The sequence below is a fragment of the Ranitomeya variabilis genome, chromosome 2 (assembly GCF_051348905.1).
Source record: "Ranitomeya variabilis isolate aRanVar5 chromosome 2, aRanVar5.hap1, whole genome shotgun sequence".
Classification (NCBI taxonomy): domain Eukaryota; kingdom Metazoa; phylum Chordata; class Amphibia; order Anura; family Dendrobatidae; genus Ranitomeya; species Ranitomeya variabilis.
Window position 1 is genome coordinate 638,620,651 of NC_135233.1, and position 21,703 is coordinate 638,642,353.

At 43.9% G+C, this 21,703-nt stretch overlaps 1 protein-coding gene across 1 annotated transcript in view; it reads left to right on the plus strand.

The window, feature by feature from the left end:
- Window positions 1-21,703, plus strand: part of TNNT2 (troponin T2, cardiac type) — a 331,594-nt gene that overhangs the window by 260,876 nt on the left and 49,015 nt on the right. The window contains exon 11 of the mRNA XM_077292793.1: window positions 12,588-12,697. Within this exon, the coding sequence (XP_077148908.1) occupies window positions 12,588-12,697 (110 nt within the window). The remainder of the gene's footprint in view (window positions 1-12,587; window positions 12,698-21,703) is intronic.

Sequence of the window (21,703 nt, forward strand, 5' to 3'; positions counted from 1 at the left end):
GCCTGTCTGCGGCCCCTACTTGCAATACTCCTCCACTGACCACAATGCTGCCTGGAGTGCCTGCCTGTGTATCCATGTAACCGATGTAAAACTGCCATGACTGCCTACTGTTTGTTATTTTAGGCCTTTGATAGCCTGTCTGCGGCCCCTACTTGCAATACTCCTCCACTGACCACAATGCTGCCTGGAGTGCCTGCCTGTGTATCCATGTAACCGATGTAAAACTGCCATGACTGTCTACTGTTTGTTATTTTAGGCCTTTGATAGCCTGTCTGCGGCCCCTACTTGCAATACTCCTCCACTGACCACAATGCTGCCTGGAGTGCCTGCCTGTGTATCCATGTAACCGATGTAAAACTGCCATGACTGCCTACTGTTTGTTATTTTAGGCCTTTGATAGCCTGTCTGCGGCCCCTACTTGCAATACTCCTCCACTGACCACAATGCTGCCTGGAGTGCCTGCCTGTGTATCCATGTAACCGATGTAAAACTGCCATGAGTGCCTACTGTTTGGTATTTTAGGCCTTTGATAGCCTGTCTGCAGCCCCTACTTGCAATACTCCTCCACTGACCACACCAATGCTGCCCGTGTACCCCTGGAACCTATTTAAAAGTTCATAGAGCCTAGTTATATATTTTATTTACTATTAATAAGGCCATGATGGACTACGCTGTACCACGCTACAAGCTAACCAGTCGACACTTCTTTTGCGAGAAAAGCCATCCCAACCCTCCACCAGCATGTAGAAGACCGCATTGTCCATGCACTCTGGCAATCTGTGAGTACAAAGGTGCACCTGACAACAGACGCATGGACCTGTAGGCATGGCCACGGAAGATTACGTGTCCATTACGGCGCAATGGGTTAATGTGTTGGATGCATGGTCCACAGGGGACAGCCTACTAAGTCTGTCTGCAGTCCCTAATTCAAATTGTCCTCCACTGTCTAAATCGGAGCTTCCACCTTCTGGCTTTCGGCCTATAGTATCAGAAATTAAACTGCATTTGGCCTTCAACTTTGGTTAGGGCCTACTAACGGCTTCTGCCCCTCCCTGGTGTTGCCCTCAACTAAATAAAGCTGAGCTTCAACCTTCTGCTCCAAATTACCATTTTAAAAAATGCAATAGGCTTTTCCGGCCTACTAAAGGTGTCTGTCTGTGTGCCCCTGCCTGGTGTTGTCCTCAACTAAATAAAGCTGAGCTTCAACCTTCTGCTCCAAATTACCATTTTAAAAAATGCAATAGGCTTTTCCGGCCTACTAAAGGTGTCTGTCTGTGTGCCCCTGCCTGGTGTTGTCCTCAACTGAATAAAGCTGAGCTTCAACCTTCCGGCTCTCATTAAGTGGTTTTTAAAAAACAAAATGGTGGTTGGGGCCTACTAACGGCTTCTGCCCCTCCCTGGTGTTGCCCTCAACTAAATAAAGCTGAGCTTCAACCTTCTGCTCCAAATTACCATTTTAAAAAATGCAATAGGCTTTTCCGGCCTACTAAAGGTGTCTGTCTGTGTGCCCCTGCCTGGTGTTGTCCTCAACTGAATAAAGCTGAGCTTCAACCTTCCGGCTCTCATTAAGTGGTTTTTAAAAAACAAAATGGTGGTTAGGGCCTACTAACGGCTTCTGCCCCTCCCTGGTGTTGCCCTCAACTAAATAAAGCTGAGCTTCAACCTTCTGCTCCAAATTACCATTTTAAAAAATGCAATAGGCTTTTCCGGCCTACTAAAGGTGTCTGTCTGTGTGCCCCTGCCTGGTGTTGTCCTCAACTAAATAAAGCTGAGCTTCAACCTTCTGCTCCAAATTACCATTTTAAAAAATGCAATAGGCTTTTCCGGCCTACTAAAGGTGTCTGTCTGTGTGCCCCTGCCTGGTGTTGTCCTCAACTAAATAAAGCTGAGCTTCAACCTTCTGCTCCAAATTACCATTTTAAAAAATGCAATAGGCTTTTCCGGCCTACTAAAGGTGTCTGTCTGTGTGCCCCTGCCTGGTGTTGTCCTCAACTAAATAAAGCTGAGCTTCAACCTTCTGCTCCAAATTACCATTTTAAAAAATGCAATAGGCTTTTCCGGCCTACTAAAGGTGTCTGTCTGTGTGCCCCTGCCTGGTGTTGTGAATTTGCTTTTTGCTCCCTCTAGTGGTTACTAGTTTTTTGACTCTGGTTTTTCTGTCATTCCTTTTATCCGCACCTGGGTCGTTAGTTAGGGGTGTTGCTATATAAGCTCCCTGGACCTTCAGTTCAATGCCTGGCAACGTAGTTATCAGAGCTAGTCTGCTGTGCTCTTGTCTACTGATCCTGGTTCCAGTTATATCAGCTAAGTCTGCCTTTTGCTTTTTGCTATTTGTTTTGGTTTTGTATTTTTGTCCAGCTTGTTCCAAATCTACATCCTGACCTTTGCTGGAAGCTCTAGGGGGCTGGTGTTCTCCCCCGGACCGTTAGACGGTTCGGGGGTTCTTGAATTTCCAGTGTGGATTTTGATAGGGTTTTTGTTGACCATATAAGTTACCTTTCTTTATTCTGCTATCAGTAAGCGGGCCTCTCTGTGCTAAACCTGGTTCATTTCTGTGTTTGTCATTTCCTCTTACCTCACCGTCATTATTTGTGGGGGGCTTCTATCCAGCTTTGGGGTCCCCTTCTCTGGAGGCAAGAAAGGTCTTTGTTTTCCTCTACTAGGGGTAGCTAGATTCTCCGGCTGGCGCGTGTCATCTAGAATCAACGTAGGAATGATCCCCGGCTACTTCTAGTGTTGGCGTTAGGAGTAGATATATGGTCAACCCAGTTACCACTGCCCTATGAGCTGGATTTTTGTATTCTGCAGACTTCCACGTTCCTCTGAGACCCTCGCCATTGGGGTCATAACAGTTTGCCAGGCCAGTATTAAATGTTTAATGCATTGCAGAAGAGGGATTATAAGAAAGAAGATTCTGAGTTGTTTTTTTTTTTCTTCTTCCCCTTTACCTCAGAGTGGCTATGCTTGCTGCAGACATGAATGTCCAGACCTTGATTACAAGTGTGGACCAGCTGGCTACTCGTGTGCAGGGCATACAAGACTATGTTATCAGAAATCCTATGTCAGAACCTAAAATACCGATTCCTGAACTGTTTTCCGGAGACAGGTTTAAGTTTAGGAATTTCGTGAATAATTGTAAATTGTTTTTGTCCCTGAGACCCTGTTCATCTGGAGATTCTGCTCAGCAAGTAAAAATTGTTATTTCGTTCTTACGGGGCGACCCTCAGGATTGGGCTTTTTCGCTGGCACCAGGAGATCCGGCATTGGCTGATCTTGATGCGTTTTTTCTGGCGCTCGGTTTACTTTATGAGGAACCCAATCTTGAGATTCAGGCAGAAAAGGCCTTGCTGGCTATGTCTCAGGGGCAGGACGAGGCTGAAGTGTATTGCCAAAAATTTCGGAAATGGTCCGTGCTGACACATTGGAACGAGTGTGCACTGGCCGCTAATTTTAGAAATGGCCTTTCTGAAGCCATTAAGAATGTTATGGTGGGTTTTCCCATTCCCACAGGTCTGAATGATACTATGGCACTGGCTATTCAAATTGACCGGCGGTTGCGGGAGCGCAAAACCGCAAATTCCCTCATGGTGTTGTCTGAACAGACACCTGATTTAATGCAATGTGATAGAATCCTGACTAGAAATGAGCGGAAAATTCATAGACGCCGGAATGGCTTGTGCTACTACTGTGGTGATTCTACACATGTTATCTCAGCATGCTCTAAACGTATAGCTAAGGTTGTTAGTCCTGTCACCGTTGGTAATTTGCAACCTAAATTTATTCTGTCTGTAACTTTGATTTGCTCACTGTCATCTTATCCTGTCATGGCGTTTGTAGATTCAGGTGCTGCCCTGAGTCTCATGGATCTCTCATTTGCTAAGCGCTGTGGTTTTACTCTTGAACCATTAGAAAATCCTATTCCTCTTAGGGGTATTGATGCTACACCATTGGCAGCAAATAAACCGCAGTATTGGACACAGGTTACCATGTGCATGACTCCTGAACACCGCGAGGTGATACGTTTCCTGGTTTTACATAAAATGCATGATTTGGTTGTTTTAGGGCTGCCATGGTTACAGACCCATAATCCAGTCCTGGACTGGAAGGCTATGTCAGTCTCAAGTTGGGGCTGTCGTGGTATTCATGAGGATTCCCTGCCTGTGTCTATTGCTTCTTCTACGCCTTCGGAAGTTCCGGCGTATTTGTCTGATTATCAGGATGTCTTCAGTGAGTCTGAGTCCAGTGCACTGCCTCCTCATAGGGACTGTGACTGTGCTATAGATTTGATCCCAGGCAGTAAATTTCCTAAGGGAAGACTGTTTAATCTGTCGGTACCTGAACATACCGCTATGCGTTCATATATCAAGGAGTCTCTGGAGAAAGGACATATTCGTCCGTCTTCTTCCCCTCTTGGTGCGGGATTCTTTTTTGTGGCAAAAAAGGACGGATCTTTGAGACCTTGTATTGATTATCGGCTTTTAAATAAGATCACTGTCAAATTTCAGTATCCTTTACCGCTGTTGTCTGACTTGTTTGCCCGGATTAAGGGTGCCAAGTGGTTCACCAAGATAGACCTTCGTGGTGCGTACAACCTTGTGCGCATTAAGCAAGGTGATGAATGGAAAACCGCATTCAATACGCCCGAAGGTCATTTTGAGTACTTGGTGATGCCTTTTGGGCTCTCCAATGCGCCTTCAGTTTTTCAGTCCTTTATGCATGACATTTTCCGGAAGTATCTGGATAAATTTTTGATTGTTTATCTGGATGATATTTTGGTTTTTTCTGATAATTGGGATTCGCATGTGGAGCAGGTCAGGTTGGTCTTTAAAATTTTGCGTGAAAATTCTTTGTCAAGGGCTCAAAGTGTCTCTTTGGTGTACAGAAGGTTCCCTTTTTGGGGTTCATTTTTTCCCCTTCTGCTGTGGAGATGGACCCAGTCAAGGTCCGAGCTATTCTTGATTGGACTCAGCCCTCGTCAGTTAAGAGTCTTCAGAAGTTCTTGGGCTTCGCTAACTTCTACCGTCGTTTTATCGCTAATTTTTCTAGCATTGTGAAACCTTTGACGGATATGACCAAGAAGGGCTCCGATGTAGCTAACTGGGCTCCTGCTGCCGTGGAGGCTTTCCAGGAGTTGAAACGCCGGTTTACTTCGGCGCCTGTTTTGTGCCAGCCTGACGTCTCACTTCCCTTTCAGGTTGAGGTGGATGCTTCAGAGATTGGGGCAGGGGCCGTTTTGTCGCAGAGAGGCCCTGGTTGCTCTGTTATGAAACCTTGTGCCTTTTTCTCTAGGAAGTTTTCGCCTGCCGAGCGAAATTATGATGTGGGCAATCGGGAGTTGTTGGCCATGAAATGGGCATTTGAGGAGTGGCGTCATTGGCTCGAGGGTGCTAAGCATCGTGTGGTGGTCGTGGTGAGGGTTCGGTGACCCCTCACTAAGGGGGGGGTACTGTTGTGAATTTGCTTTTTGCTCCCTCTAGTGGTTACTAGTTTTTTGACTCTGGTTTTTCTGTCATTCCTTTTATCCGCACCTGGGTCGTTAGTTAGGGGTGTTGCTATATAAGCTCCCTGGACCTTCAGTTCAATGCCTGGCAACGTAGTTATCAGAGCTAGTCTGCTGTGCTCTTGTCTACTGATCCTGGTTCCAGTTATATCAGCTAAGTCTGCCTTTTGCTTTTTGCTATTTGTTTTGGTTTTGTATTTTTGTCCAGCTTGTTCCAAATCTACATCCTGACCTTTGCTGGAAGCTCTAGGGGGCTGGTGTTCTCCCCCCGGACCGTTAGACGGTTCGGGGGTTCTTGAATTTCCAGTGTGGATTTTGATAGGGTTTTTGTTGACCATATAAGTTACCTTTCTTTATTCTGCTATCAGTAAGCGGGCCTCTCTGTGCTAAACCTGGTTCATTTCTGTGTTTGTCATTTCCTCTTACCTCACCGTCATTATTTGTGGGGGGCTTCTATCCAGCTTTGGGGTCCCCTTCTCTGGAGGCAAGAAAGGTCTTTGTTTTCCTCTACTAGGGGTAGCTAGATTCTCCGGCTGGCGCGTGTCATCTAGAATCAACGTAGGAATGATCCCCGGCTACTTCTAGTGTTGGCGTTAGGAGTAGATATATGGTCAACCCAGTTACCACTGCCCTATGAGCTGGATTTTTGTATTCTGCAGACTTCCACGTTCCTCTGAGACCCTCGCCATTGGGGTCATAACAGCCTGGTGTTGTCCTCAACTAAATAAAGCTGAGCTTCAACCTTCTGCTCCAAATTACCATTTTAAAAAATGCAATAGGCTTTTCCGGCCTACTAAAGGTGTCTGTCTGTGTGCCCCTGCCTGGTGTTGTCCTCAACTGAATAAAGCTGAGCTTCAACCTTCCGGCTCTCATTAAGTGGTTTTTAAAAAACAAAATGGTGGTTAGGGCCTACTAACGGCTTCTGCCCCTCCCTGGTGTTGCCCTCAACTAAATAAAGCTGAGCTTCAACCTTCTGCTCCAAATTACCATTTTAAAAAATGCAATAGGCTTTTCCGGCCTACTAAAGGTGTCTGTCTGTGTGCCCCTGCCTGGTGTTGTCCTCAACTAAATAAAGCTGAGCTTCAACCTTCTGCTCCAAATTACCATTTTAAAAAATGCAATAGGCTTTTCCGGCCTACTAAAGGTGTCTGTCTGTGTGCCCCTGCCTGGTGTTGTCCTCAACTAAATAAAGCTGAGCTTCAACCTTCTGCTCCAAATTACCATTTTAAAAAATGCAATAGGCTTTTCCGGCCTACTAAAGGTGTCTGTCTGTGTGCCCCTGCCTGGTGTTGTCCTCAACTGAATAAAGCTGAGCTTCAACCTTCCGGCTCTCATTAAGTGGTTTTTAAAAAACAAAATGGTGGTTAGGGCCTACTAACGGCTTCTGCCCCTCCCTGGTGTTGCCCTCAACTAAATAAAGCTGAGCTTCAACCTTCTGCTCCAAATTACCATTTTAAAAAATGCAATAGGCTTTTCCGGCCTACTAAAGGTGTCTGTCTGTGTGCCCCTGCCTGGTGTTGTCCTCAACTGAATAAAGCTGAGCTTCAACCTTCTGCTCCAAATTACCATTTTAAAAAATGCAATAGGCTTTTCCGGCCTACTAAAGGTGTCTGTCTGTGTGCCCCTGCCTGGTGTTGTCCTCAACTGAATAAAGCTGAGCTTCAACCTTCTGCTCCAAATTACCATTTTAAAAAATGCAATAGGCTTTTCCGGCCTACTAAAGGTGTCTGTCTGTGTGCCCCTGCCTGGTGTTGTCCTCAACTAAATAAAGCTGAGCTTCAACCTTCTGCTCCAAATTACCATTTTAAAAAATGCAATAGGCTTTTCCGGCCTACTAAAGGTGTCTGTCTGTGTGCCCCTGCCTGGTGTTGTCCTCAACTAAATAAAGCTGAGCTTCAACCTTCTGCTCCAAATTACCATTTTAAAAAATGCAATAGGCTTTTCCGGCCTACTAAAGGTGTCTGTCTGTGTGCCCCTGCCTGGTGTTGTCCTCAACTAAATAAAGCTGAGCTTCAACCTTCTGCTCCAAATTACCATTTTAAAAAATGCAATAGGCTTTTCCGGCCTACTAAAGGTGTCTGTCTGTGTGCCCCTGCCTGGTGTTGTCCTCAACTGAATAAAGCTGAGCTTCAACCTTCTGCTCCAAATTACCATTTTAAAAAATGCAATAGGCTTTTCCGGCCTACTAAAGGTGTCTGTCTGTGTGCCCCTGCCTGGTGTTGTCCTCAACTGAATAAAGCTGAGCTTCAACCTTCCGGCTCTCATTAAGTGGTTTTTAAAAAACAAAATGGTGGTTAGGGCCTACTAACGGCTTCTGCCCCTCCCTGGTGTTGCCCTCAACTAAATAAAGCTGAGCTTCAACCTTCTGCTCCAAATTACCATTTTAAAAAATGCAATAGGCTTTTCCGGCCTACTAAAGGTGTCTGTCTGTGTGCCCCTGCCTGGTGTTGTCCTCAACTGAATAAAGCTGAGCTTCAACCTTCCGGCTCTCATTAAGTGGTTTTTAAAAAACAAAATGGTGGTTAGGGCCTACTAACGGCTTCTGCCCCTCCCTGGTGTTGCCCTCAACTAAATAAAGCTGAGCTTCAACCTTCTGCTCCAAATTACCATTTTAAAAAATGCAATAGGCTTTTCCGGCCTACTAAAGGTGTCTGTCTGTGTGCCCCTGCCTGGTGTTGTCCTCAACTGAATAAAGCTGAGCTTCAACCTTCCGGCTCTCATTAAGTGGTTTTTAAAAAACAAAATGGTGGTTAGGGCCTACTAACGGCTTCTGCCCCTCCCTGGTGTTGCCCTCAACTAAATAAAGCTGAGCTTCAACCTTCTGCTCCAAATTACCATTTTAAAAAATGCAATAGGCTTTTCCGGCCTACTAAAGGTGTCTGTCTGTGTGCCCCTGCCTGGTGTTGTCCTCAACTGAATAAAGCTGAGCTTCAACCTTCCGGCTCTCATTAAGTGGTTTTTAAAAAACAAAATGGTGGTTAGGGCCTACTAACGGCTTCTGCCCCTCCCTGGTGTTGCCCTCAACTAAATAAAGCTGAGCTTCAACCTTCTGCTCCAAATTACCATTTTAAAAAATGCAATAGGCTTTTCCGGCCTACTAAAGGTGTCTGCCCCTCCCTGGTGTTGTCCTCAACTGAACAAAGCTGAGCTTCCACATTCTGGCTTTCGCCCTATACTATCAGATATTAAACTGCATTTGGCCTACTAGTGTGGTTAGGCCCTTGAAACAGTGTCTGCTGCTCTTGGGTTTGCTACTCCACTGAACAAAGCAATGCCGCCTGTTTAGTCCTGTTACCAATTTTGAACTGCATTTAGCCTACTTTATTCTTTGGCCCTATATCTGTTTCCTCCTCATCCTGCCCATTGCCCAGCCACTGCTAAATGAGTCTGCTGGTACATTGACCTAGACCACTACATTCCCCTTGTACTCTACACAGCCAGAATCTGACCCTGCTGAAAGTAAGGTTCCCCTTCCCGCATGTTATACCACCTTACACAGGGACAAAGAGGAAGGTGCAGATGAAAGTGCAGGTTCCTTCATCAGGTGGGGGGGCATACTCGTTGGCGACGTCACTGGCACAGGGCCCCTCAGAGTACGCAAAAGTGTCGCTGCTGGTGGGAGGCGCCCCCGCCATGCAAACACACCGCCGTACTTTGAGGGGCCCTGTGCCAGTGCCAATGCGAACGAGTGGGCCCCCCCCTGCTTGCTCAGGATCACAGCACTTGCAACGTTTAAATACTTACCTTTCCCTGCAACACCGCCGTGACGTAGTCCGCATTTCCTGGGCCCACGAAAAACTTGAGCCAGCCCTACTCCCCCCACAACTTTCCCCCAATTCCCTATGCCCAACTATTATTATACAGTTAATTAAGATTGGCAAGCTTCAGAAACAAGAATGGATGTTTTTGGCATTAAAATGGGCACTGTAGGTGTTTTCCTGGCCTCCACTCACTGCCGACTATGCTTCCCCATTGACTTGCATTGGGTTTCGTGTTTCGGTCGATCCCCGACTTTTAGCGATAATCGGCCGACTGCACTCGACTCGACTCTGGACAAAATCGGGTTTCCCAAAACCCTACTCGATCTTAAAAAAATGAAAGTCGCTCAACCCTATTCATTACAATTAGGGAAGTGAGAATCTGGAATTGCTTGCCTGAGAAGGTGGTGATGACCATCTCAGTCGAGGGGTTCAAGAGAGGCCTGGATGTCTTCCTGGAGCATAACAATATTGTATCTTACAGTTATTAGGTTCTGTAGAAGGACGAAGATCTGGGAATTTATTCTGACGAATATAAGCTGATTGGATGGGCAAATGTCTTTTTTCGGCCCTGCTAACTACTTAATGCTATTTAATATTTAACTATGTATGTACTGTATGTGTGAATGTAGATATGTGTGTATGTACAGTTGTGCTCAAAAGTTTTCATACCCCAGCAGAATTTTTGCTTTCTTGGCCTTTTTTCAAAGAATATGAATGATAACACCAAAACTTTTTCTACACTCATGGTTAGTGGTTGGGTGAAGCCATTTATTGTCAAACTACTGTGTTTTCTCTTTTTAAATCATAATAACAAACCAAAACATCCAAATGACCCTGATCAAAAGTTCACATACCCCATTTCTTAATATAGTGTATTGGCCCCTCTAACATCAAAGACAGCTTGAAGAATTTTGTAGTAGTAGTGGATGAGGTTCTTTATTTTCTCAGATGATAAAGCTGCCCACTCTTCTTGGCAAAAAACCTCCAGTTCCTGTAAATTCCTGGGCTGTATTGCATGTACTGCCCGCTTAAGATATCTCCAGAGTGGCTCAATGATATTGAGGTCAGGAGACTGAGATGGCCACTCCAGAACCTTCACTTTGTTCTGCTGTAGCCAATGACCGGTCAAGTTGGCCTTGTGTTTTGGATCATTGTCATGTTGGAATGTCCAAGAACGTCAGCTTCCGGGCTGATGAGTACAAATTTGCCTCCAGTATTTGCTGATAACATACTGCATTCATCTTTCCTTCAACTTTGACCAAGTTTCATGTGCCTTTGTAGCTCACACATCCCCAAAACATCAGCGATCCACCTCCGTGCTTTACAGTAGGAATGGTGTTCCTTTCATCATAGGCCTTGTTGACCTCTCTCCAAATGTAACGTTTATGGTTGTGGCCAAGAAGTTACATTTTGGCCTCATTACTCCAAATTACCTTGTTCCGGAAGTTTTGAGGCTTGAATCTGTGCTGGTTTGTGTATTGTAGGCGAGATACTTTGACATTTGCACAGTAATTGCTTTCTTCTGACGACTCGACTATGCAGACCATTTTTCCACACTGCTAATTTTCAGAGTGTTATGTATTTCAGCTCATGTTATTTGTGGGTTTTTCTTTGCATCCTGAACAATTTCCTGGCAGTTTTGGATGAAATTTTTGTTGGTCTACCTGACCATGGTTTCGTTTTTACAGAGCCCCTGATTTTCCATTTGTTAATCACAGTTTGAATGCTGCTGACTGGCATTATCAATTCCTTGCATATGTTTTTGAATTTCTTTTCTGTTTTATACAGTTTAACTTCAATTTCCCATAGATCCGTTGACAATTCTTTTGCTTTCCCCATGACTCATAATCCAGAAAATACAGTGGCTGGATGACAGATGCAAGAGTCTGTCGGCATCCCAGAAAGTCAATAAGCTTTAATGCACACACACTGATTACAAGCAAATAGGTCACAGGTGAGGGTGTTACCTTTAGTAGCCATTCAAACCCATTTGTGTCAACTTCTGTGCATGTATCAAGCCAAAATCACCAGGGTATGTGAACTTTTGATCATTGTCATTTGGATGTTTTGGGTTGTCATTATGATTTAAAAAGAGAAACCACAGTAGTTTGACAATAAATGGCTTCAGACAACCACTAACGATGAGTGGAGAAAGAGTTTTGTCCTCATCATAAGCGGCATGCCAGACAGGGAGGGACCCAGATATAATTCCTGACAGGGGCCCCAAGCTGACAATGATCGCCATTTATGACACAGTCAGGTATTTGTAAGTTCATAGGACATTTATTCAACCAATTCATGTTGTTGCAACGTTAGTATTGTTAAAGGGGCTTTCCAACACTGGAAAACCTATTCTTATCCCTTTAAAGAGCGATTTTCATTGTATTTTTCTCCTTTTTCTACAGCCATAACTTTTTTATTTTCTTGGCCACATAGCCATATAAGAGCTAGGTTTCTGTACGATGAGTTGTAGTTTTGAATGACACAATTTACTTTTCTTATAATGTACTGCAAAAACTGGAAAAAAAGGTGTGATGAAATGGAAAAAAACACAGTTCATAACTTTAAAAAAATAATTAAATGTGTTTCGTGTTGCCATGCATTGCATGCAATCCTCAGTTAAGTTTCACACTATATTAAACAATGAAATTCTCGTGTAACACATACAGATTTCATTGTGGATAGTTCTTGGCAGGTTCAAGATAGTTATTTCATTGTGTGTACAAATACCTTTGGGGTGCTTTGACACTGTGTTTAAGCACCTTTGGTCCCGTCGGTTCTTATGTCCAAAGCCCCTGCAAAATGAGATCTGGATGTAGATGCTGACAGGGCGATAGACTATAATGGTGCCAACAGAGTGAACTTGTGCTCTGTGAAGCATCATTTTTGGGGGTGTACACCTACTGAACGCGGGCACTCAGACATAGGAGACTTGTACGCCTACTGAACGCGGACACTCAGACATAGGAGACTTTGTCTGGGTGTCCATCTCCAGCAGGGGTTCACGCCCGAAAATGATGCGCCACAAAACAACACATTCACTCAGTTGGCACCGTTATGATCTATGGTTCTGTCGGCACAAATGCCCTTACCACGTTTTTCAGGGGGCTCAGACGTAAACCCTGGCTGGACCAAAGACCATATGCCAAAATGCAATGTGAAAATACCCAGAGTAGGAAACATACAGTACTTTCAAAATGGATTATTTGAAAGCTAAAAGGGTTAAAACAGAGTGATAACAGAATCTTGTATTTAGCCAAGCGCTGTATACTAAACTGTAAGTGTCTAGGTTCTGACTCAAATTTATTTTGTATCTTTTTGTATAGACTGAGAGGAGAGGAGGGAAGAAACAGACGGAACGAGAGAAGAAAAAAATGATTTTGGCAGAGAGAAGAAAGCCATTAAATACTGAGAATCTGAATGAAGACAAGCTGCGGTATGCTACTTAACATTTTTTTGATCAATGGGGGAAATTTCATTTTTGTACATGTCTCTTAATAAATTTGATGCATCTGCAGTTGTACTGGTGTGGATTTGTACTATAAGCTATAACAATTTATGATTGTTATTGTTGATAGTGAGTGGTGGCTGACACTGCACCCCCGCACTGACTGACTAGCCTTTAGGGCTCTTTCACATGCCGTGTCTCCAGTACGTGTTGTAGAAAAATATTATTAGCGTGCACTCAGTTTCAATTTAAGCAAGGTGCTGGTGTAACGGGCCAGGAGGTCCAAAACTCAAATAGAATAGCAAATACACCGCACACTCCAATGTTATCATATGCCAAATTTTTATCTAAGTCAAAGTAACATAATCTGGGAGCATAACAGAATACAAACAAAATAAGGAATGCGATATTACAGAGACGTTTCGGCTCCCCGGAGCCTTTATCATAATCGCTTAGTCCTTATGAGGAATATGCAAAAAGGAGAGAGGGACTGCTGGGACTGGGATGCTGGGACTCTGTGAGTGATGCCTGGTGGCGCAGCAACACCAGGCATCACTCACAGAGTCCCAGCATCAGGCTACTACCATTAGTCATTCTAACAGAGCACTGGGACCCTCGTCCCTCTCTCCTTTTTGCATATTCCTCATAAGGACTAAGCGATTATGATAAAGGCTCCGGGGAGCCGAAACGTCTCTGTAATATCGCATTCCTTATTTTGTTTGTATTCTGTTATGCTCCCAGATTATGTTACTTTGACTTAGATAAAAATTTGGCATATGATAACATTGGAGTGTGCGGTGTATTTGCTATTCTATTCCAGTACGTGTTGTGACAGTTTTCACACATACCGGAGACACTGACACACATAGAGATATTCAAGTGAATGGGTCTGTGCACATGTCAGTGTGTTTCCATGGACCATGTGTCCATGGGCAAAACACGCTGACATGTCCGTTTTTTACCATCAGCACAGCCTCAAAACGTCCCGCACAAGTGCACATAGATGACACACTGGATGTCATCCGTGTGACACATTCTGGCGCCTGAGAAGCAGCTATACAGTAAGCGCTGTTCCCTGGATGCTCAAAACGGCTCTCTTCAATCTCCCCTGCTCTGCTGGCGATCAGCGCGAGCAAGGGAGAGTGATGAGAGTTATATTCAAGTGAGAACAATGACAGAAGGCTGCTGCTTTTGAAAATATTACTCCCATTAGCCTACACCTGCTGCCGCTAATAACAGTGACAGCAGGTGCGGCTGATGGGAGTATTCCTCACCGGCCACCTGCGCTATAAATAAATGAAAAAAAGGCATGGGTTCCCCTGTATATTTTTAACCAGCCTTGCTAAATCTGAAAGCTGGGGGCTGGTATTCTCAGACTTGTAAGGGGCCATTGATATTGACACCCCCCAGCCTAAAAATAGCAGCCCGTAGCTGCCAAGAAAAGGCACATATTTTAAATGCGCCAATTCTGGCACTTTGCTGGCTCTTCCCACTTGTCCTGTAGCGGTGGCAAGTGGGGTTAATATTTGTGGGGTTGATGTCATCTATGTATTGTCAGGTAACATCAAGCCCACTGCTTAATAATGGAGAGGCGTCTATTAGGCACCTATCCATTACTAATCAGATAGTTAACTGGTAAATAAAGACACAGCCAGAATAAAATCTTTTATTAGAAATAAACAAAACACACTTTTCCATTTTTATTTAAAAATAACAAACACAACAATATCTTTCACCTGTCCATCGTTCTGTCCCACGCCATAATCCATGTCTGGGGGATTAATAGTTTTCAATGGTGCCAAGATGCGACAGTCTAAGCTTAGAAGCACTGGGAAATGTGCTGTGCAGCATTAATGATCAGAGGCAGTAACATTGTGACTACTGACAGTTGATAAGGCTGCGTTTTTAGCAGGGCTGAACAGTGGTGACCTTAGCACGAAGGGAAAAAGCAAGTGGTGAGGTCACCGCAGTTCAAGCTCAGTGACTTCACTGCAGATCACAGTGAGAATTTCTCACGGTGATCTGTGGTGAAATCACTGAGCATGAACTGCTGTGAACTCAGTGACGTTTCCCCACAATGCTGAAAATACTGCAGTTCAGTTTTGCTTAGAACTCAGCCTCACTGACCGGCGGTAACCCCGATGATGTCACTGCTTGCAGCAGCTCATTCACCAGTAGTTTTCAGCCTGGATGGTCACATCCTGGCACTGTTCAGGTTGAAAACTGTTAATCCCCCAGACATGGATTACGACGTGGGACAGAACAACGAACAGGGGAGGGATATTGTTTTTTATTTTAGTTTTTCTACAGGAGATGAGGGATTCAGTAGGATTAGGCGTTAGGTGAGTATAACTGTATTTGTTATTTTTAAATAAAAGTGGAAAACTGTGTTAAAAGACTTTTTTATGACTGTGTCTTTGTTTTCCAGATAACTATAGGATTAGTAATGGATGGGTGTCTTATAGATGCCTATCCATTACTAATCCCTGAGCTTGATGTCACCTGACAATACAAAGGTGACATCAATCCCACAAATATGAACCCCACTTCCCACCGCTACAGGGCAAATAGGAAGAGCCAGGCAAAGAAGCAGAATTGGTGCATCTAACAGATGTACCTTTTCTGGGCAGCTACGGGGTCTTATTTTTATTGGGCATGGCTCCATCCATTCTCCTATTGATGCAGTGAAGTAGTCCTGTGCCCTTAGCAGAGAAACACCCCCAAAACATAATGTTTCCACCTCCATGCTTGACAGTGGGGACAGTGTTCTTTGGGTCATAAGCAGCATTTCCCTTCCTCCAAACACGGCGAGTTGACTTATTGCCAAAGAGCTCAATTTTTGTCTCATCTGACCACAGCACCTTCTCCCAATCACTCACAGAATTATCCATGGTGCCCCAGATTGATGTCGATTGACAGTAATTTTGTATTTCTTCCATTTTCTTAATATTGCACCAACAGTTGTCTGCTTCTCACCCAGCGCCTTGCTTTTGGTTTTGTAGCCCATTCCAGCTTTGGGCAGGTCAGTGATCTTGTCCCTGACATCCTTAGAAAGTTCTTTGGTCTTGCCCATGTTGTAGAGGTTAGAGTCAGACTGATTAATTGAGTCTGTGGACAGGGGTATTTTATAAAGGTGACTATGTACTACAGCTATCTTTAATGCAGGTAGCAAGTTGATTAGGAGTGTGTAACTGGTCTGTAGGAGTCAGAACTCTTAATGGTTGGTGGGGATCAAATACTTATTTCTCACTGCAAAATTCAAATAAATTTATATCATTTATACAATGTGATTTTCTGGATTTTATTTTTGTCATTCTATCTCTGTTTTAAAATTATAACCTACCTTTAAAATTATAGACTGTTCATGTCTTTATCAGTCGGCAAACTTACAAAATCAGCAAGGGATCAAATAATTATTTCCTTCACTGTAGGTTCTTTTTTATTAAATTGGTGAAAAAAAATTCCAAAGTTTGTTAAAAAGAAAAAAAATTGTGTAATTTTCTCGGACCTGTAGCGTCTCCATTTTTCGTGATCTGGGGCTGGGTGAGGTATTATGTTTTGCGTGCTGAGCTGACATTTCTATTAATACCATTTTGGTGTAGATACGATCATTTAATCGCCCGATATTGCATTTTAATGCAATGCTGCAGCAGCTAAAAAAACGTAATTCTGGTGTTTTCATTTTTCTTCTCGTTATGCCATTCAGCGATCAGATTAATTATTTTTATATATTGATGGATCTCCAAATATGTGTATTTTTTATATTTTTCTAATTGTTTAATTTTGAATTTGGCTAATGGTGTAGTCATTACAACTTTTATATATTTTTATTTTTTTTATATTTTTAAAATATTTTTTTTTTACTTTTCACTAGCTTCAATAGTCTCCATGGGAAAATAGCAGCTGTGATCATCCGATCGCTTGTGCTACACACAGCAGGGCTTCAGCCCTTTGTCAATATGTTAGAAATGCTCACTTGCTATGAGTGCTGACTGCTGGGTGGTGCTCATATTAATCCATCAACGACAGCCACAGGGGTCTCCTGCAGACCCCAGGTTGTCATGCCAACACATTTTCGACTAGCCAATGGGCCGGGTTTGTGACGCGCTTCAGGCGTGCACATGTTAAATGCTGCTGTCTGAGTTTTACAGCAGCATTTAAGGTTTTTACAGCCACAGGTGGAACTGTTCCAATATTTACAGCCTCAAGTCTCACATAATGATAATTCTGCTTCACATAATGATAATTCTGCTTCACATCACTTATCTTATCTGTTGCATTATTTCTTTCTGTGCTGTGTTGTGCATATATATGTGATTCTTCAGATTTTGTGTTATTCTATGCCTGATGAAGAGACGTGAGAAGTCTCGAAAGCTTGCAGTTTGTTACCATCTTTTCGGTTAGCTATTAAAAGGTATCAACCACTGAGGACTCTCAATTCTAAATATTTTTCTATCTACTGGCTAGCATGGTACAAAGATACATATCTTTCCTTTAAGAAAATATATAGTGATTGTTCATTTAGTGATAGCTGACTGACAGCTTTGAGCCTAAGGTCTTGAAATAACAGGTTAGCAGAGGGTAAGGGTATATACAACATTAGTGAAATAAAGCGAGGTCATGATGGAAGAGGAAAAAAGGTTGGTGTTCGACATGTACATGGGTTAGGTGATAATGTTAATGAAAGCTAAAATGAAGAAACACAATATCACCTGTTTTGAATTCCGTTCTGGAGCTCCCTCCTGTGGTTGTTAATGGTACTTTTGTGAGTTCTGCCCTTGGGCTCCCTCTGGTGGTTTCGAGTGGAACTGCCGCTCCTTGAGGTTAGCTGTAGCAGCTGCCTTCACTAATCGTCTTGCCTGGATTTGTTATTTAAACTGGCTCTGGGCTTTAGTTCATGCCACCTGTCAATGTTCTGGGTTGGATTTAGATCTCTCCTTGGATTTCTCATATGGCCTGTCCATTTCAGCAAAAGATAAGTTTTTGCTAGTTCTTTGGTTGTCCATTTGTTTTGGACTCTATTGCTCAGCTCATGTTATGTGTCTTTTTGTCCAGCTTGTCATTATGTTATATTCAGGCTAGCTGGAAGCTCTGGGGAAGCAGATTTGTCCCTCCACACCGTGAGTCGGTGTGGAGTTCATTTTTGTAAACTCTGCGTGCATTTTTAGTTTTTAATACTGACCGCACAGTATCCTTTTCTATTCTGTCTATCTAGATTAGTATTGGCCTCCTTTGCTAAAAATCTGTTTTCATTTCTGTGTACGTCATTTCCCTCTCCACTCACAGTCAATATTTGTGGGGGGCTATCTTTCCTTTTGGGGTTTTCTCTGAGGCAAGATAGCTTTCTATTTCCTTCTTTAGGGGTAGTTAGTTCTTAGGCTGTGACGAGGTGTCTAGGGAGAGACAGGAACATCCCACGGCTATTACTAGTGTTGTTGTTAGGATTAGGAACTGCGGTCAGTATACCACCTCCTCAGAGCTCGTCCCATGTTGCCTTTTAGCCACCAGGTCATATCAGTGTGGCTCCTTAACCACCAGGTCATAACAGTACAGCTGGCCCACAATGTGTTAAATGCATCTCAAAAGAGGGAAAAGAAAGTTCTGAGTCATTTTTTTTCCTTTGCAGCCTGTTTTGTCTTTTTTTCCCCCTTAATCTCTGGGTGGTTCAGGATTCTGGTGCTGATATGGAGGTTCAGGGTCTGTCCTTACGTGTGGATCAACTCGCTGCAAGGGTACAGAGTATCCAAGATTATGTTGTTCAGACTCCGGTTTTAGAGCCTAGAATTCCTATTCCTGATTTGTTTTCTGGGGATAGATCTAAATTTTTGAACTTTAAAAATAATTGCAGATTGTTTTTTGCTCTGAGACCCCGTTCCTCTGGTGACCCCATTCAGCAGGTGAAGATTGTTATTTCTTTGCTGCGTGGCGACCTGCAGGACTGGGCATTCTCCCTTGAGCCAGGAAATCCTGCATTGCTCAATATAGATGCATTTTTTTCAAGCGCTCGGATTGCTGTATGACGAGCCTAATTCTGTGGATCAGGCAGAAAAAACCTTGCTGGCTCTGTGTCAGGGTCAGGAAGCAGCAGAAGTATACTGCCAGAAATTTAGAAAGTGGTCTGTGCTCACAAAATGGAATGAGTATGCCCTGGCAGCGATTTTCAGAAAGGGTCTTTCTGAAGCCCTTAAAGATGTTATGGTGGGGTTCCCCACGCCTGCTGGTTTGAACGAATCAATGTCTTTGGCCATTCAGATTGATCGGCGCCTGCGCGAGCGCAAGGTGGTGCACCATATGGCAGTGTCCTCTGAGCAGAGTCCTGAGCCTATGCAATGTGATAGGATTTTGACTAGAGCAGAACGGCAGAAATTCAGACGTCAGAATGGGCTGTGCTTTTACTGTGGTGACTCTACTCATGCTATTTCTGATTGTCCGAAGCGTACTAAGAGGGTCGCTAGGTCTGTTACCATTAGTTCTGTACAGCCTAAATTTCTCTTGTCTGTTACCCTGATTTGCTCATTGTTGTCCTTTTCTGTAATGGCATTTGTGGATTCTGGCGCTGCCCTGAACTTAATGGACTTAGAATTTGCCAAGCGCTGTGGTTTTTCCTTGGAGCCTTTGCGGAGCCCTATTCCCTTGAGGGGGATTGATGCTACGCCATTGGCCAAGAATAAACCTCAGTACTGGACACAGTTAACCATGTACATGGCTCCAGCACATCAGGAAAATATTCGCTTTTTGGTGTTGCATAATTTGCATGATGTTGTTGTGCTGGGTTTTCCATGGTTACAGGTACATAATCCAGTGCGGGATTGGAAATCTATGTCTGTGACTAGTTGGGGTTGTCAAGGGATACATAGTGATATTCCTTTGATGTCAATTTCCTCGTCAACTTCTTCTGAAGTTCCTGAGTTTTTGTCGGATTTCCAGGATATATTTGATGAGCCCAAGTCCAGTTCCCTGCCTCCTCATAGGGACTGTGATTGCGCTATTAATTTGATTCCTGGCTGTAAGTTCCCTAAGGGCCGACTTTTCAATCTGTCTGTGCCAGAGCATGCCGCTATGCGGAGTTATGTAAAGGAGTCCTTGGAGAAGGGGCATATTCGCCCGTCTTCATCACCGTTGGGAGCGGGGTTCTTTTTTGTTGCCAAGAAGGATGGCTCCTTGCGGCCTTGTATAGATTATCGCCTTCTCAATAAGATCACGGTCAAATTCCAGTACCCTTTACCTTTACTTTCTGATTTGTTTGCTCGGATTAAGGGTGCTAGTTGGTTTACTAAGATCGACCTTCGAGGGGCGTATAATCTTGTTCGTATTAAACAGGGCGATGATTGGAAAACAGCATTTAATACGCCCGAAGGCCATTTTGAATACCTTGTGATGCCATTCGGGCTCGCTAATGCTCCATCTGTGTTTCAGTCCTTTATGCATGATATCTTCTGGAATTATCTGGATAAATTCATGATTGTATATTTGGATGATATTTTGTTTTTTTCCGATGATTGGGAGTCTCATGTGAAGCAGGTCAGGATGGTATTTCAGGTCCTTCGTGCTAATGCGTTGTTTGTGAAGGGGTCTAAGTGCCTCTTTGGAGTTCAGAAGGTTTCTTTTTTGGGTTTCATTTTTTCTCCCTCGGCTATTGAAATGGACCCTGTTAAAGTCCAGGCCATTCATGATTGGACTCAACCCACATCTGTAAAGAGCCTTCAGAAATTTTTGGGCTTTGCTAATTTTTATCGCCGCTTTATTGCTAATTTTTCCAGTGTGGTGAAGCCTCTGACCGATTTGACAAAGAAAGGCGCTGATGTGATGAATTGGTCCTCTGCGGCTGTTGAGGCCTTTCAGGAGCTTAAACGTCATTTTACTTCTGCCCCTGTGTTGCGTCAGCCAGATGTTTCTCTCCCTTTTCAGGTTGAGGTTGACGCTTCTGAGATTGGGGCAGGGGCCGTTTTGTCTCAGAGAAGTTCTGATGGCTCTTTGATGAAACCGTGTGCTTTCTTCTCCAGAAAGCTTTCGCCTGCTGAGCGTAATTATGATGTTGGCAATCGGGAGTTGTTGGCTATGAAGTGGGCATTTGAGGAGTGGCGACATTGGCTTGAGGGAGCCAAGCATCGCATTGTGGTCTTGACTGATCATAAGAATCTGATTTACCTCGAGTCTGCTAAGCGGTTTTATCCTAGACAAGCTCGATGGTCTCTGTTTTTCTCCCGTTTTGATTTTGTGGTCTCGTATATTCCGGGATCTAAGAATGTGAAGGCTGATGCCCTTTCTAGGAGTTTTTTGCCTGATTCTCCGGGAGTCCTTGAGCCGGCTGGTATTTTCAAGGAGGGGGTGATTCTTTCTGCCATCTCCCCTGATTTGCGGCAGGTACTTCAGGAGTTTCAGGCTGATAAACCTGACCGCTGTCCAGTGGGGAAACTGTTTGTTCCTGATAGATGGACTAGCAAGGTAATTTCTGAGGTTCATTGTTCAGTATTGGCTGGTCATCCTGGGATTTTTGGTACCAGAGATTTGGTTGCTAGGTCCTTTTGGTGGCCTTCCTTGTCGCGGGATGTGCGTTCTTTTGTGCAGTCCTGTGGGACTTGTGCTCGGGCCAAGCCTTGCTGTTCCCGTGCTAGTGGGTTGCTTTTGCCTTTGCCGATCCCTGAGAGGCCCTGGACGCATATTTCCATGGATTTTATTTCTGATCTTCCTGTTTCTCAGAAGATGTCTGTCATCTGGGTGGTTTGTGACCGGTTTTCTAAGATGGTCCATTTGGTACCTTTGCCTAAGTTGCCTTCCTCCTCTGATTTGGTTCCATTATTTTTTCAGCATGTGGTTCGTTTGCATGGTATTCCGGAGAATATTGTGTCTGACAGAGGTTCCCAGTTTGTTTCTAGGTTTTGGAGGTCTTTTTGTGCTAGAATGGGCATTGATTTGTCTTTTTCTTCAGCATTTCATCCTCAGACAAATGGCCAAACGGAGCGAACCAATCAGACCTTGGAAACCTATTTGAGA